General features: G+C 36.5%; 1 protein-coding gene across 1 annotated transcript in view; it reads right to left on the bottom strand.

Moving 5' to 3' along the window:
- Nucleotides 1–18,824, bottom strand: part of LOC131036890 (puromycin-sensitive aminopeptidase) — a 71,600-nt gene that overhangs the window by 45,512 nt on the left and 7,264 nt on the right. Inside the window, exons 5-7 of the mRNA XM_057968902.2 lie at nt 7,888–8,028; nt 3,841–3,916; nt 3,430–3,506 (exon numbers count right to left, since the gene is read on the bottom strand). Of these exons, the coding sequence (XP_057824885.2) occupies nt 3,430–3,506; nt 3,841–3,916; nt 7,888–8,028 (294 nt within the window). The remainder of the gene's footprint in view (nt 1–3,429; nt 3,507–3,840; nt 3,917–7,887; nt 8,029–18,824) is intronic.

Genomic DNA, 18,824 nt, shown 5'->3' with positions numbered 1-18,824 from the left:
CCCTCCATACTTCTTGATACCCTGATTTTAGATCCATATGCATAAAATACTTCACATGTTACAATTGGTCTAGCAAGTCAACCATCCTTAGGAGATGATAGCAGTTCTTAATAGTGATCTTATTGAGAATACAAGAGATTATGCACATTCTCCAAGAGTAATCCTTCTTGCTTACCATAATGTCTATACAAAATAATATATTGGATAGAGGAGAATCAGAAAAATCATGTCCCTTCCTAGCTAATTTAGCCCCACACCCAAAATTGAAGGTGTTTTTTAAAAGCATAGTAAATCTTTTAAAAATAATAATAAGTATAAAATAAAATAAAGCTAAGTTAAAGTTTGAATTTGTATTCTGCTGCTAGTTTTTGGGCCCTAAGAACCTATTTTGCAAGACAATATAAAACCAGAGCAAGTCGCCATTTTGAAGGATACTTTGAATTGTTTTTCTGGCAAATTAGAGTTTGACTGTAAGCTGAAAACTCGAGATGAAAGCCCTGGTGCTTTTAGAGTTTGGAACAAAAACCCTAACCTGTCCTTGAATATCATCTATCCACCCTGCAACCTCTGTAATTCATTCCTATATTCCTGTGCAGGTTTTTAATTATTTGTAACAGATTAAAAGGAGTTGGAGAAGCTGTGTGGGCAGCACATCAGGCCCTCACAGGGCATCCCTTGTTCAGACAAGTGCACTAGAGTCCAATAAAATTTGCTATCCACAAAGGGAGTCAGCTCGGCATTCACTCAGGAGATCCAAAAGCAGTCAACATTAAGGAGCAGCAACCATACCTGGGCACCTGCAGCAGTCACCTGAGAACATTATCCACTTCAAAGGCTGATCTGCAAAGCTTGAAATAAGGACACGGCCATCTTCAACCTACAGCAAACCCCTAGGCATCCTTAAACCCCACAGCAAACCTAAGGAACCATACGTTTGAAGGGCGAACTGTTCAGGTCAGATCCCACACACTGTACCAATCTCCAAGTGCCAACCCTCCTGAAAATCATTCACTGTACAGAGGGTCAAAGATCACACACTATTGTTTCACCATGGAGATTACAAGACTTAAGTAGAGTGACTGTCAGACATGAGATACAATTTTCCTTGCAACATAGGTCTTTGTAAGATTTGTTTCAGATCCGATCTTGATTTTATCTCAGGAAAAATCAAGTCAGTGAAGGTTGAATTTCTGCTGTGCATCTTGTGACTGTAATCTTTGTTTGGATGATCTAGAATTTTAAGCACAGTATTTTCTGCTATTGAATTAATTGTGTGGTGAACGATTTAACTTAATTAATTGGATCAGATTTTTTAAAACCCTAGGTTTATCACAGTAAAGTAAATGAATTTCATGTTCTTAGATTCATGAAATGCCTCCTCAAATGATGCCAACAGCTCAACTAACCCCTGGGTCGTCTTGTTGTTATGAGACACTGCAGAAACCAATCCCACTTGCTTGTTTATCTTTTATAAGTAAAAAAAAAAAGTACTTGTTTTCTTATCTTTTGGCTTGAATTCCTAACGAGAACTTACCATGGCAATCCTTGGTTCACTTTGGTGTCCCTTGACGATGCATATGACTCCATCCTTGACCTAATACTTGTAAAAAATATAGCAAAAAAATGTTTTGAGATTCACTCACATTATGGACACTAAAATACACATCCATTTTCTTGATCCATGCGTCTAAAATCTCTGCATTAACTTAAACATCCAAAGTTACGATAGCACCCTTGATTTCAATTTCAAATGGAGTTGTTGCGGATTTTACTTTGGATTCTTAGTCTAACCATATGTTCTTCTCGTTGAGTGATCCACCATTGGTGCTTCATTACTTGTTCCATGTGACTCTTAATCTAACCATATGTTCTGCCTGTCAAGTGATTCATCATTAGTGCTTCATTACTTGTTCCATGTGACTCTCTAGGACAACAACTTCTTCATTAATGTCACCCATTCTTATTTCTTAATTCCATTGGAATGTTCCAATCATCAAATTTGCTGGGACTACCTATTCTTCGCCTTAAGACCTTGTCTCTGAATATAAATTCACCTTCCACTTGATTTCCTGCAAGTTTTAAACTGCTCTAATACTAATATGATTTCACCCAAAATTCGCCCAGGTTTCGTATTTTGCCCTGTGGGTTCGAACAGCAGGACCCATGGAGAATTTTGACGCTTTTCCAGAGAATTTTGACCCCAGCAGCAGAACCCGAGGAGAATTCGGGTGATTTGACCCATTTTTTTTAAGTTTTCTTTCTGATTCTTCTGTCTTGCAAATTCTCAAGAGTATTTTTCAAAGGGAAAAGAAAAGTGATATCACTCACCCTATACTAGGTGCATGGATAACAAATTTGATTCAGATTTTGAACTGTTTATAATTTAAATCTATTATAGTTGTGCTTCTTGTGTGTTTAATTCATTACAAACAGCTATTCACTCTAATGTCATTTTCTCTTCAAACTGGGTGTGTGGCTATATAAGCTCTAATGGGTTAGGGCAATTAAAAGAAAGCCTAGGGTTATTACATTGCTATTAGAGACAACAAACTTGCCAGCCTTTTGAGTGTGTTTGTGTATGCAGCTAAGCATGGGCCTTGGAAAGAAGCTAAAAGATGAGTCATGATAGTTGCGGTCTGTAATTGAAGGTAGGGGTAAGAAGATGTTGGATTGGGATGAGGATTGGAGAGCCTTCATGCAAATACAACAAATAGCACATAGCTAGGAACAAATGGCAAAACAACAAGAGCAAACAACACAAATACTTCTTCAAATATTGTAAAACATGAACAATTCTAACAATTCCACCAAATCTACACAAAAAAATGGAGTAGAAGGTAGTAACTCAAATAAAATTGTGGACCTACAAAGCCTATATTCTTTCCTAGAGTTGAGTTGACACAAGAAGCCGAAGAGTTGAATCCAATAGAAAATGATTTCAATGCTTGCATAGATTTATATTCAAAACTTGATCTAGATGTTAGATGTCAAATCCCATTTGTATATATTTGCTGCTGCATATATGTATATTTTTTTATTTTTATATGTTTTTGTACAGACAAACCCAATTCAAACCTGAGCCCACCCCCCCCCCCCCAAAAAAAGAACGAATTTGCGAACCCGAATCTCAAACCAGAATCTGATTCCAAACCAGGACCGGCAACTTCGATAATAAGTACTTATATGTCATTATCTAGCATACTCTGCAAGGGCCAATGATGCAAATTGTGTACCACAATACCTTTCATGTGAACATGTAACCCAAACAGAGTGTAATAAAGAAAGATTTCTCCAAAATAACAGTTCCTAAGTGAGAAAACTAGCAGTTGTTAAATACAATAGAAATAACAGGAATTAGTTTTACTAATCATAAAACATCATATTTAAGTCATTTTTGAAAAAACAGGCAGAAAAAAACTACGGCCATACCTCCACCTCTTTTCCATCTACTTTGATTGAAATCAATTTAAGATCACGTCCATCCAAGACTAAAGGCAACTGGGTGCCTGCAATTTAATATACAATGAATTTCAGTTAATACCAAAAAAATTGAATACATAATAATAATTAACATTGAGTCTGAACACCTAAATCTAACAGGTTTAAACAAACAATGCAGACTTGCTATGCCTAATATGTTAACAGATAGACAGGTCAACAAACATAATGTGTTTCTTTTAAGATTCCTGCAAGTTAATGACCTTGCTCTCTAGATTCAAGATTCAGCACCAAGCATTAATAGCACGTTAGATAAAGTTAATGATATAAAGTGATGGTCCCTAACAGATTGCCAGTAGATATCAAAAAAGCCTATTATATTTACAGTAATATCAATTGTACCTTGAACTCGGGGGTAAACAGCTGTTCTTGACAGTACAGTTGTTTTTTCCTCACCCAGTACAAATTTCAGATCAACCTGCCACATTTACAACATCGACCGATTCAAAATGTCACAAAGCTTCCACTACTTCATATCATCATTCATTCAGATGAAGCATCAACTGGAAAAAGAATCAAATTGAAAAAAAAAGTAGAAATGACATCAAAAGACTTCTGGAGTATAAACAGGTTTTCCTCATTGAACTGTTGTTATGTAGCTAGGTCGGATCCCTTCTAGGGCCGATCTAGTTCACCTAAGTGCTAAGTGGCCTTTGGCCTTAGCAATTTGGTATATGTTTAACTGGGCCTATTTGTGCGATTGTGTAATATATTATAATAGGGCAAGCCCTATTTGGGCACACCTAATATGTAACTTGTAAAGAGTTATTGGTCAGGTCCTAACCGATGTAAACTTGTGATATTGGTCTGACCCTATAATATAAATTGTAAATGCAATTTGGCACCAAGGCCGACCTAAGTGGAAAAGGAGTTTGAAGCATATAAATAAGAAGTGACTTGAAGTCACAAATATAACCTACACATCAAGCATTACATCTTTGCTACATATATGAATTATGTAATTGTGCTCTACACAAGATAAGCAGCGAATCTGGTTCTTTCAGTCAGCGAAATTATCTTTTAGCTGGGCAAACATCTTCCTAGGTCTGCCGAACCTGCCCCAAGGCTGCCGAGCCTGCTCCAACGCTGCTGATCCTACTTTAGGCTGTGCTACATCTGTTCTAGGGCAAGCGAACTCCCTCACATGATCTGCAATCAACAATCTGGGCGATTGTTCAAGTCTGACCTGAACTGTGATTAAAATAAGTTCTTTGTATGCCCTAGAAGGGCAGTATTGTAATCTGCTGCTATATCTAATCTAATCAGATCTGAGATCTTTGGTTGCTAGGTTTTTTCCTCCAAGAGGGAGGTTTTCCCAGGGTACATGTGTGTTATGCGTATGATTTACTTTGCATTCTGATTTTCTGTTCTATACTGCTAATCTGATTGCTAAAAACTAACATGAACTGCATATATAAAGTACACTGAATAGCATCATCCATAGCAGCAAAAATTGATTGGGGAAAAAATTGACAAACCAAAAGCATATGATCTTTTGAAAAAAAAGGGAAAAATTAAATTTTAACAAAAACATAAAAAAAAATTTAAGGGCATTTTCATAGCATATAGATATAGAGAGAAAATAAAATAGAGAGTTTAACCCATGAATTGTCGAAAATAGATTCTTGTTGATCATATTCATACTGCTCATAACATAACATTGCACAAAATATATGCCTCCAAAAAAGTCATCAATGAAAGCACTGCCAATGACTCCAGTAGCACTAACACTATTTTCAAAGGTCGTCACTATCATGTCAAACCCATATCAACTATTGCACAATAATTGTAACAAATTAAAATTAATAATATTGCACATTAATTATGCATATTTTGATCACCTCACTGCTACATTCAAACTCCAAATATTTGCATATTCTGCTTGTTAATTTGGAAAATTTAACTGTAAATTTTGTCAAAATGAAAACGTTTAAATTCACTTTTACTTTTCAGAAAAATTGTGACAGGTCCAAGGGGTTGTGTTCTATTGGTTAAAGCATTGAGTTCTCATTGTGGAGATCAAAGTTCAAATCCCAAAGGGACATCTAATATGGAATTCAAAGTTGTGACTCTTAGTCTTCCACAGTTGGCTTCTAGGTGGTTTCTAATAAGTGGATTCTAAATTGTGACTCTTGGTCTTCCATAGGTTGATTCTAGTGTGGTTGCTCGAAATGAGCTAATGGTGGTTTCTAATAAGTGGATTGTAATTTGTGACTCTTGGTCTTCCACAGGTTGATTCTAGTGTGGTTGCTCGAAATGAGCTAGAATTAGTGCCATGGTTGTGGTTGCTCGATATGAGCAAATATTAGTGTCATGTAATGGTCTCAAGTTGATGCTCGTATGAGCAAAATATTTGTAAATGATCTGGAATATAAAAAAAATTGTGACAGGTAAATTAAATTAAAAAATAGTAGGATGTATTTAGCAGTGCCTGGTGAATCAAGTTTGGATTGAAAAAAAATTAACATTGAAAAAAGAACAATCTTTAAGAAGAGATGATTGATAATGGAGCAATTTTTGTTAATACATAATTTTTTTATCAAATTGACATACATGAAAGGAATAGATGCCTAAAAAAATATCTCAGCCTATTTCATTTTTTATTTTTTTAATTATATAAAGTGTATATGCAATTTTAATTATTTTATCTATTTAATACTATACTGTTTACATAAAAATTTCTAAAAAGTAAGATTTTATAAGAAATTTATTAAAACCAAAATTAATTAAATTTCCTAAAATATTTCATTTAAAATTTTTCAATATTGGTTTTTGATAAATTGAATTTTATATATATAATGCATAAAATGTCAATATAAAAGCAGTTAAATGACCAAACATCATGAAATTTCAGTACGACAAAAGGGGGCAAACATCACGAAATTTCAGTACGACAAGAGGGGGCAACCCTAAAATCCAGGACTGGTTTGTACAAAGAATTTGGACTCTCCTACTTGAGGTTTAGGGCACTGGGTTTGTACAATGAATTTGGACTCTCCTCCTACATTTGGTACACTGGTGCCTGGATCTCCTAAGCTTGTGAAGCTCCTGCGCGTTAGAGGTGCCAAGCATAAAAGCTTTTCATGTCGATCCATTTTCACATGTCACACCTTTTCCTTCCATCGGATGAGTGTGAATGCTGAAGAAACTGTTGCACAACAACATTTAATGCATTTTTGCTGGTGTGTTTGCAGCATTTCGCATGGATTTTTAGGCTGAGCAGGCATTTTTTAAGGTTTCTTCATTTTCGCCATTTTTAGCACGATCTTTTGGAGATTTTTTGCAGATTCAACTTTGACCCAACTTTTTCACAGATTGCAATTTTCTTATTAAGGAAAAAACCTCTGCTAGACCGTTTCGCGATTAATCGCATATAATCACGATATTTTGCAGTTTTTTGCTCTCTTGGCATCATTTAACATACAAATCTTTATATTGTAATCTGAATTTAAACTTATAATTTTCTGCACTTGCAATCCTCAGCAATCAAACTCTTTGTGAACTTGAGGTTATGAAAAAATAATTAATAAACAGAGATTTACATTTTGTTTGATTTTCAGCTTGTTATATCCTAAAACGTTTATAGATAATATAAGTTCCTCAATGAAAGTCCACAGATTATGCTGGTATAATCAAGGGAAGTTTATGACTTGAAAAATCACATTGCTGAAAATAGTCTTTTTAGAGTGATTGTGGGAGAAGTATTTGTGGTTATACTAGGTGTTTAATATCTCTCAACATGACTGGAAAAACTTTCACCCAATAGCTCTGACAATTCTGAACTATCAGTGATCAAAATGCTTTCATATATGTTGCAAGATCATAACAAATATTCCCCTTGGCTCCTCTAAATGAAACAAAAATGTCTATAGTAAAGGGCTTCCATTGATGCTTGGGAGCTTGTCCGCTTATAGTTGGAGGGTACACATATAAAAATTCAACACCTAAAGTTCCAGCAGCAACAGCCTCTGTTTTTTAACAATTTTATTTACAAAATACTTCAACTTCCAAATGTAAATTCTCTCTTCAAAAAATTGTTATTGGCCCCTAGATGGAAAAATGTACAGATTTTTTGAAAAGCTTCCCGGAAGGGGTTCAAGTTATTATTTCACCATGAACAGACAATGTCCTTTTTATGGGGGGCTACACTGCAAATATAACAAATTCAAGTGATTTAATTGCAAGTACCTCTACTGAAACAAATGAAAGTATTGTTACAACAGCTCTCAACATGCTACCAAGAAAGCCACCCAGGAATAGATAAACCATAATTCTATACTCACCGAAAAGCCTTCTATCCAACATAAGTCTAAAGACTATAAAATTCTAAATAATATAGCCAGGACGTTATTTTACTCATAATATAAAAAGAACAAGTCGATATCATACTGCGTCAAAGAAATAATCAGGCATCTTGTAGTCTGCAAGGAAAATCTCCTTGGGAGCCTCCATGTTTGCTTCCTCAGTTTGCGATGACAAAGGCTGTGTTGCAACTGTGCACGTCACCCTTCTCAGAAGGGATGAAGACCCCTGGAAAAGACTCTTCTTATTAGTGAACAAGATGTAGCAACTAAATTTCATAATTGATTATGTAGATTTTAAATAGAAGAAAAATTTAAAAGCACACAATTATATCATATACAGAAAGAACATATGAGAGAAGTACTTCAACAAATTAAATTTAATGAAAGCAGATATATCACGGTTAATAAGGAGAATGTACTTTTCAAGACTTCTGACAAAATACTGTTATAACATACTGCAAAACAATCACTTAATCCCTAGGTAATTTAACACCCAATGCACAATACTAATGTCAAGCTAAATGTCGATATCATGTGGTGGATCTATAGATAATCACATGGTCACTATGTAATTATAACATACTGCACAATCCATGGTTCTATGTGATGTTCACTATCTTCTCACACAACTCCGATGACTCGATTGATGCCTACACCACCTGCTCTCCCTGTTTGTTTGTTTTTTTTGTGTCACCCATTCCACGGGTCATTAATATTAATCCACCTCACATCACAAGATTGATACAGCACCCTGCCTTCCACAAGCTCCCACTGTAATCCCTTTGCCTTATTATAACTAGCAATTACACCTTTGTGTGCAATGGCTACGCGAAGTGGTGGGAAAATTTTGGTCTATTTTTGGCAAATGTTTGTATTATACATGACGTCAATTCGTAGACAGAGATGAAGAGATAACGGGAGAGATGGAAGAAAAAATATGGAGATGTAGAGAGGCAAAGAGATAAATATAGAGGCAGAGAGAGAGAGAGAGAGAGAGAGAGAGAGAGAGAGAGAGAGGGAGAGATAGAGATATATGGGAAGAGAAATGGATGAAATGGTAGAGATAGAGAGATAGGGGGGGAAAGGAGGGAGAGATGGTAGAGATAGAGAGAGCAGGGAAATATAGAGAGGGGGGAAGAGAAGGGAGAGAGACAGATAGAGTGGGGGGGGAGAGAAGTATAGATAGAAGGTGATATAGAAAGACAGAAAGTGATAGGGAAAGAGATAGGGAGATAGGGATAGAAGTTGAGAAAAGGAGATAGAGGTAGAGAAAGATACGGAAAGAAAGAAATAGAGAGGGAGAAAGACAGAGAGATAGACATAGGGAGTGAGAAGCAATGAGTGTGTGTATGACTAAGAGAAATATAGGGCAAGAGGGAGAGAGATAGAGAGGAAGATGAATATAAATAATTAGAGAGAGAGAGAGAGAGGAGAGAGAGAGAGAGAGAGAAGTAAAGAGGTATATAAAGAGGGTGCAATAGGGAGAGGAGGAGAGAGAGGGAAAGATATGACTCCGAAAGATAGAGTGAAAGAGAGATGGAAGGAGAGAGGGAGAGGAAGAATTAGAGATAGAATATAGAATAATAAATATAATTATAATATTAATTATATATAAAATAAATATATTACATAATATTAAAATTATATTGATGATGATTATTGTACTCTTTCACTATTGTCAAATATAATAAATATAATTATAATATTATTTAATAAATACATTCACATTATATAAAATATAATATATTGTCGAATTCATTATTCAAGACACATCAAAGAAAATAATTCATCTCGATATCTACTCACATTAGACCGATATCATCATACTTAAATTTTAGATTTTAAGTTTGAAAATTATTTAATTATATAAAAATAAATAAAAAATTCAAAATATAATTTCTACAATAATTAATATGTTAATAAGAGATAATTATAAATTAAATTAATTTTAACAACTTATAATTATTATTTAAAAATAAATTTACTATGCTTATATTAAAAGATTTGTTATTCATATTTATATTTTACAATCAACGTAAATTTCTAACAATCATTCAATGGAAATGTTAAATCTAAAATGATTAAATATCGATAATAGTGGTGAGCTGCTTCTAAACATGGATTTTTGATGTTAGGGAAAACACTATTTCCCTTTTGATTAATCATGTTACAATGTGAGTATATTTAGGTTGTTATTTTGAATCTTTGTAATTTCATCATTTTAAAAGTAAATTATATACTAATTACACTTCACATATTTTAAAACCTACAAAAATAGGAAAATGACCCTAATCATAGAAATTCACATTAAGAACTATTTCCTTTTCCTCTGACTTTTCGACATAATGGAAAACACTGTGAAAATGCATTAGAAAATTAGACCTCACATTTTGAACTTTTTTTAATGACTTTTATCAACATGTACCCATCTCCAAAAGTCATTCTACAAAGTTACTCATAAACAACCTTTATGGGTCGTTAACTGTCATGTCCCCACCATGGACACTAGACTGAAACAGTAAACCAATGTGATATCCCAGTTAGATGCAATAGAAGCAGTAATTGAACATATCTAGAATAGTAAAATAATAGATGTGGACAATTCTTCATTAGATAATCTTGATATGCAACAAACAGTTCTAAGAAAGCTCCTTGTATTTTCATTAATGATGATATATGACCAAAGCCATTTCAACAACATACTTCTTAGCCAATAAAATGGCAACCTTGATAACAAAAGTCTGAGTAGTTAAGAGCATATGACATACTAAAGTTATAATCATCTCTTATGCATCGATCTACCAAGGTATATGAAGAGACATGATATTGATAGACAATCAACAAAGAGGAGGACTGAACATAAGCCTCAACAGTTTGCATCCATTCATCCCATACATATTTTTGATGATGGTTTGAAAATATCAATCATGATGTGTTAAACAAATCGATAAAGTAAGATCATTGAGAAAGGTGACGTGGCTAAGAAGAGCAATCTATATTACATCAGGCACATATTCCCATATTAATATATTAAGCCATTTGTAATATGAACAGAAAGAATACAAGATGCTGAGCTGTCAAGATCAGACGTTTGGCAATAAGGAAGCTGCGATACAAAAATTAATTATTAGAACGATTAGCCTGAACAATAATTCATTACCTCAGATCGACTAAGGCATGCGATGGAGGTGATTGATAGGTAAGCATTGATTAATGACCTAACGAGATTACCTACATTCAGCTAAGAGCAGGTGCCATGGGGAAGAATTAATAATTATCAGATGATGAATGCATACAAAGATATGAAGAAAAGAATGATTAAGCAATGACTACTCAAAGACTACGATTGTCTCCAAAGAATGCGATTACCAAGACCAAGTAGAACAATTAAAGGATATCAATACCCATTAAATTGTCTATTCACTTCCTATGAAAATAAAGATACTAAGGCATGGATTAGACCTGAATAAAATAACAAATAATAATAAAAATTACGGAAAGGTGTGGTTAGAATAATGAGACGATTTCTCTAAGAGGTGTCTCTTAGCAATCTGTTTATCAAATCATTACAATCGTTTACTAATAAAAAATCACTAATAAAGAATTTACCAGTAGTAAATTTACTAGAAGCAAACTTACTAATAAAGAATCACTAATGAATACCAATTGGAACATTGGAAAATGAATACAATTAACTAATCCTTGTTTACAAGTTAAAGGAGGGTGCGCTTGCCAAAAGGCAAGAGATGTGACCCCTCCCAAACATCCGTTCAATCCAAGGGTGGGGATATACTAAGACCAGCCCTCATTCATCAAGGGGGAATTTTTATCTCTTTTAAATATCACAGGTGGATCTGCTTTATATTGAGCGATTGCTTCTGGCATTGTTGGTTGCATATACTTAAGGAAAGATCGGAGACAGCACCCCTGTTGCAAGAATTATTTGATCATATCATAAATAACAATGGTATCACTATAAGCAATAATTAAGAATCAGATATTGCATGCTCATCAAGAATCAAAAGAAAACAGCAATTCACCCTACATCAGATTGGATGAAGGGAAGGTTTATCAGCACATAACAAAGGAGAATCTAAACTGTTAGCAAGTAACAGGCAGCAAACATCCTTGTTCGTGGTGACGTGCTTATTATGAATGCTTAGTATATGAAGAATGATAATGTTCTTATGCAGAACTTGATATTAATATAATTATAGGAAATAGTATAATGATTATAATTATTATAATATTTTATAAGAGTTGCTGGGCCCTTTGAGCGATCAGAACCTTGCAATTATCCCCGTGGGGCTGGGCCTGAAGGACGGATCCGAGGTCTGGTCTGATCAGATTGAAGCGTCACATTCGGACTCCAATTCGGAAGGGGTTGGGGACGAATTAGATAATATTGATGTCAGATGCATATCCCAGACTGCGTTATCACTCCTGAACCAAGGGAAGATATCTAAGGGGCAGAAATCAAGAGGCAGGAAATCTCTGAGATGGCTCAGGGAAGAGGAGGCTTCACCAAAAGGCTTCACAGCATCAAGAAGTTCTTTAGTACCAAGGGAGGAAGCCTCTCCCTTGGGAAGCAATGAAGATCACATCCTGGAATGACAAGTGTCGCCTCATAAGGAGGCATGTTCAATCATACACTGGCGACATCAGCTTATTCCAAGAAACCAAGCTCTCTGCATCAGAAGGCATGATTTTTGAAAAGTACTGCTGGCCATGGAAAGGATTCTTTACTGATTCCTCTGGAGCCTCAGGTGGTCTAGGGATATTGTGGAAAGATAACTTGATGTCCGTTTCAATTATCCATTCGAATAGTAACTAGTGTGCAGCTAAAATCTTGAATCTGGTCAACAACATGGAGTTCACCCTAATTAATGTCTATGGCCCTACCAAAACTGAGGATAAGCGCAAACTCTGGGACTCAATTTTGCAATTCATCAACACCACTGCATATTTAGTAATTGTGGGTGGCGACTTTAATGCAATTATGGACCTATCTGAGAAAAAAGGTGGTTCTAGGTGGGTTAGCCAGCCTATGATTGACTTCAGAGACTTCGTGGTAAAATCAGGTTTAATCGACTGCCCAACCTGCAACGGCTTATTCACCTGGACCAATCGTCGGAAGGACTTCACAGCCATCACTGAACGTCTGGACAGATTTTTAATCTCCCCCAATTGGACTGCCAAAGTATCCGAGGTGGTGGCAAGAATTCTCCCTCTCAGCACCTCAGATCACTTTCCGGTTGAGCTGCATTTGATATCTGATGCCTGTCGGCCGACTGCGCCCTTTAAATTTCTATCTATGTGGTGGAGAGATGGGGAAACCAGTGAGCTGCTAGAAAATTGGTGGGACGAATTGAAGATTGGCGGCTCCATTAGTTTCAAAATTGCCAAGAAGCTTCAGTATATTAAAAGGAAAGTGTTGGATTGGAACAAAAACAAGTTTTGAAACATCTTCCAAGAAAAGATGCGCATCGAAGGGGAACTGAAAGAACTAAATGAAATCATTATCCAACAGGGGATGCGCGCATTGAAGAATTCGAGCAAGAAAAGAAATTAAAGTATGAATTGGCAGAAATCTTGAAGCGGGAAGAACTCTTTTGGCACGACAAGGCTCGAGAGTTGTGGCTCAAAGATGGTGATGCTAACACCAAGTTCTTTCATTCATCAATTCAGGCACGCAGAACATCCAATAAAATAGAGCAGATTTTGGATAATCATGGGAATATGGTTTCTGGCTATGCTGAGGTTGGTAAGGCTGCTGCTCTTTTCTTCCAAAACTTGCTGGGTGAGGTACATAGACATGCGAATCGTGGTATCTGATTAGCGAGGAGGACAACACAATGCTATATGAATCAATCTCTAAAGATGAAGTTAGAACGGCAGTTTTCCAAATGCATCCCAATAAGGCCCCTGGCCCTGACGGTTTCTCTGCACGGTTTTTTCAGAGCTGCTGGCATTTCTTGGGTAACGATTATTGGCAAATGGTGGAAGACTTTCGAAAATCAAAACGGTTTGTAAAAGACATTAACAACTCTGTAACTGCTTTAATTCCTAAAAAATAAGAGTGTTCTTCGTTCAATGAATACAGACCAATTTCGCTTTGCAATACCATATACAAAATTACTGCAAAGGTTCTTGCAAACAGGCTGAAAAAGATATTGGGCAAGATAATTTCGAAAGAACAAAATGGATTTGTGTCGGGAAGATATATCTTGGACGGCATTATTCTAACTAGTGAAGTTGTGCACTCGCTCAAAATCGATAAGAGTTTGGGGATGATAATCAAATTAGATGTCTCTAAAGCATACGATAAGGTATCCTAGCAATTTTTGGATGGAGTTATGCATAGCATGGGTTTTTGTGCTCTCTAGCGAGAGCTCATTGGATACTGCATATCATTGGTCAGATTCTCCGTCTCTGTGAATGGAGGTCTACATGACTTCTTTCAAGCTGCAAACAGCATCCGACAGGGGGATCCTCTTTCCCCATCACTCTTTGTAATCATGGTTGAGGCTCTTAGCTATGCAATCAAGAGACGAACGAAGCATTTGGAATGGAAAGGAATCAAAGTCAATCCCGTATGTGAGCCAATTACTCACTCACAATTCGCTAACAACACAACATTATTTGGTGGGCCAACGATCCAAGAAGCAAAATGCATAAGGGATACATTGGCTGAATATGAGGCACAATTGGGGCAGCTAATAAACAAGGACAAATCACAAATTTTCTTCCTCAATGTTAGGAAATCGGAGCAAAAACGATTAGCAGGGAACTTACAATTCAAGATTGGATCTCTTCCTGCAATATTTATGGGCGTAAAGGTTTTTCGTGGCGTAAATTTAACTAAGCATTGGGTTGATGTCTTGGAACGGTTCAAAACTAAAGCAATGGCTTGGAGACACAAGTGGCTTACTTTACCTAGTCGAATCACCAGGGCCAAGTCAGTTCTTTCGGCAATCCCTATATATCACATGTCATGTCTAGAATTGACCAATAAAGCTGAGAGGGAGATGGAAAGTACTTTAAAAAGCTTTTTATGGGAAGGGTCGAAGGAAGAACAGAAGATTCCACTGATCAAATGGGACACTATATGCAAAAGCAAATTAGCAGGTGGTGCTGGCATTCGTGGCCTTCGGAGGCAAAATTTGGCATTAGGCACGAAGCTTATATGGAAAATTTACAAATAGCCCCAAAAACTCAGGTGCAAAATCATGCAGTCAAAGTACTTGCATTGTGACGATCCTGCACAGATTCTTAGTTGTCCAAAGCAATATGGTGGCTCGACAACATGGCGATTTTTGAACTCCTGTAAACATCTGGCTTGTGATCATCTTACATGGAACATAGGCAATGGTGAATATGCAGACTTATGGCGTGACTCATGGAACAGGCATGAATGCCTGGCTGATTACCTTCGCTTGGATGGCTGCATTAACCAGCCGACTGAGACTTATGGGACCAAAGCGAGATTACATCATCCGAAGGGATTCCTTGTTGGGTAGCGAATATGGTTTGGTGGATGTATCAAATTTCCCAATCCCAAATGACAAAATCGCAAAGCTAGCGGCAGAACTGGAGAAGCCACCTTGTCGAATCTCTAACAAACAAGACAGCATTGTTTGGTGTGGTGCCAAAAGCGGGGAATACTCTACCAAACTTGGTTATGCGATCTAGGTTACCCACGAAGAGAGGAAAGATTGGTTCATCATCTTATGCTAGAACAAAATGGTTTTTCCCAAGGCGGGTGCCCTCCTTTGGGTGGTCCTCCACTACAAATGCCTTACAACTGAAAGGCTCAAGAGAATCGTTTTTCATGGCCCTTCTCGATGTTGTATATGTGAAAGACAAGAGGAAAGTATTGATCATCTATTTTTGTCATGTCATGTTGCTACGGCCTGTTGGGATTGGATCCAATTGGAACTCCATTGGGCTAGCCCAAGAGAGAATTGTCTTAAAGAATTTCTTATCAACTGGCCAAGCAAAGGCAAACTGAACCGTTGGTCTGGACTGTGGATCTCTGCACCTTCAATGATTATCTGGTAGCTCTGGAAAGAAAGGAACAAACGAATCTTTATGGGGCTTGCTAGAGATACCAACCAAATCATCCGCACCATTAAGGACGCTATCATTAAAACGGCCAATAATAGAATAGTCATTAAAAGGAAAACAATTTTTTCGAAATGGGATCATGAGATGCAGAGCAAATGGATCAATTTGAAGCCTCTTAACCGGCCTCCAGCCAAAGGCCAAATTAATCAGGCAGAGATTAGATGGTGGGCTTCAATGTCTTTCAGGTGGAAACTTAACTTTGATGGCTCCGCCAAAGGTAATCCGGGCAAGGGCGGAGCTAGTTGCGCCATTAGAGATGTTGAAGGAAACTCCTTTTGTGGTGCGTCTAAGCATCTAGATGCCTACACCAACAATGTGGCTGAGATGGAAGCGTTGGCCTTGGGAATCAAGCTTTGCATCAAATTTGACATTCGCTATGTGGAAATTGAGGGGGATTCTCTGTCATGCATAAGAGCTATCTCCTCTAGTGGATCCAGGAATTGGCATTAAGATAATTGGGTTGAGTACATTCATGGTCTCCTCGCGAATGTCAAAGACTTTTCTCTAAGGCATGTTTATCGTGAAGCCAACAGGGCGACAAATTGGGTAGCAAATCATGTCGTATTGCAGGACGTTGAGATCATTGGCGATTAGAATGCTGATTGATGGCTCAATCTCTTGCAAATAATAACTCAAGACGAGACCCCTAAAAGTGCGGGGCTATGAATAGGTTGCCAATGATCTTCAGTAGTTCCCTTGGTATAGAGATTTGGCATGACTTTCCGGCTAATGGTGGTCACCCACCACTTCTGATATATGTCTGTGCAATGGTCAATAATGTAATTGGGAGCTACCCCCTCTGGTAGCACTTATCCGATTAAAAAAAAAATTATAAGAGTTGCTCTCTAGTAAAATATATATATATATATTAATACTGTCTGAAAATAAATAAAAATATAAATATATAAATATATATATAGAAATAGTAATTTGAATGAATAAGTAAATATAAGATTATAAATCAGATTGAATTATTAATTCAATATGAGAAAGAAGGATGTTTCTCTGTTATAACTATCAATATCTAATAAGTTGGGAAATGCGATGTTTAAGATAGTTTTAGCTCCTAATCAATTTAGTTCAAGTCATAAGTATGTTGCGATGGATTAATTATGGTTAAAACAGGCCTAAACTTAGTAGGGGACATTACATTAATGGCATTGTGTTTTCTCCATCTACGGCCTCCTTTTTTGACTTATCAAACCTTGACAACTGGTTTTTGATGCTCAGTGATTTTTACCATCAACACCACCCTAAACCCTGTCAGCTTTTGTTTCCAGCAGCATGCCTTGTGAGCTAGTGGCGAGTTTTTTTTGCTTGTGAGATGTTGGGCAAACCCTATTGATGGCTAAGAGTTATCTTCACGAGGCATTTTTTGGGGCGAGCATTCTTTTCTAGCATCAAACTAGAACTTTTTGCACCATTTTCATAATTTTGTTGGCCATTTTTCCACTATTTCCAATTATCGCAAGGCAAAACAAACGCTGAAAACCACTATTTCCAATTATTGCAAGGCAAGACAAGTTGAAGAAGAGGTTTTCTTAGTTAAATGCGGCCTTTTTGGATAAGGTTTCAAGACAATAGAAGGGTAATCAAATGGATCTACATGTTGTTCATCTCCACCCCTAACACTTGTACACTTTGATGAGGCTGAAACTCTTACATTTATTTGAGTTTCTTCTACTTCATTGTCGCTACTATCACTCACTACTACTTATGTTGTGAGATATAGTGAAACTTTAAACTAAAAAATGAAAAAAAAAAAAAACATTTCTTACTTTATACTTTGAAAAAAAATTGAAAAAAATAAATATAAGGATAGAATGACTTACTTCTTTCAAGAAAACATTGTCTCACTACCAAATATGCCCTAGATTCAGCCTCACTTAAAATTGCTCCTTCAAACCTTGCTACAATGTTTATGGATAAACATAAAATGAAATAACAATGAAAAAAATATAGTTTTTTTGAAGTACTTTTTTCAAATGTGTTACTTTTTGCTAGGAATAGTTGATCATCATCCCCTTTTTTCTTCTCGCTTATCCTTGCATTTCGAAAATGTTTTAAGGCAATTTTACAATTTTGGGGGCTACCCAAGGACATCCCCAACATGTCCCCCCACCCTCGGAGCATTTTAAAAATGGGACGCATCCTTAGGTTTCCTTGGTACGAGGTCACTGCAATAAGCAACAGAAGGAGACCAAGTGGTGAAGAAAAGTTGAAGACTATTGTGATCGACCTTGATCCTCTTGACTGTACGCTTTAATATTAAGACATGCCATTCCGGTGACATGCGAAATTATGTCCATGATCTTCATGTGGTTGTTAGTGGTGCTTTAATGAAGGTCTTAAGCACAAAAGGGCCCTACCATTGAGCCCAAAATCAAGAAATTTTAAAACGCAATGGATTACAGGGATGAAAGTGGGAAGACGAACAAAGTTACAGTAATCTAGCCAAGAAGGATTTATCTAAAGCATGAAATGATCATCCTTACCAATGCCAAGAATGAGCTAAAAATGGTTCTTTGCATCTTTGAGGTAAAATACGCACAGGATGGAAGCGTTAGATAATTACGCAAGTCCAATAGGAATGGAAGATAATGAGGCAGGTCTAATGGGAGCAATAGTGGTGATCCGTGATACCCATAGATCAAAAACTCACAAGAAAATTCTTGAGGTAAAACCCCTAGACAAGTAACTTGCCAAAACTCACAAGTCCACGGAAAAAACTCGACCACAATCAAATAATGAATCATTGTTTTCAATTTCTTATTTCACCTGAGTCCAACATGTTGACAAAATCATCAAAAATTACATATTTGAGGATGTGTATAGCCTTCAAGGACTTAATTTGGGCCGCCCCTCAACCCCATTGGCAGCTTTGTCCCCAAACCC

The sequence above is a fragment of the Cryptomeria japonica genome, chromosome 8, assembly GCF_030272615.1.
Source record: "Cryptomeria japonica chromosome 8, Sugi_1.0, whole genome shotgun sequence".
Lineage (NCBI taxonomy): Eukaryota > Viridiplantae > Streptophyta > Pinopsida > Cupressales > Cupressaceae > Cryptomeria > Cryptomeria japonica.
The sequence above is the reverse complement of the archived record's forward strand: the minus strand, read 5'-3'. Positions and strand labels throughout refer to the sequence as shown.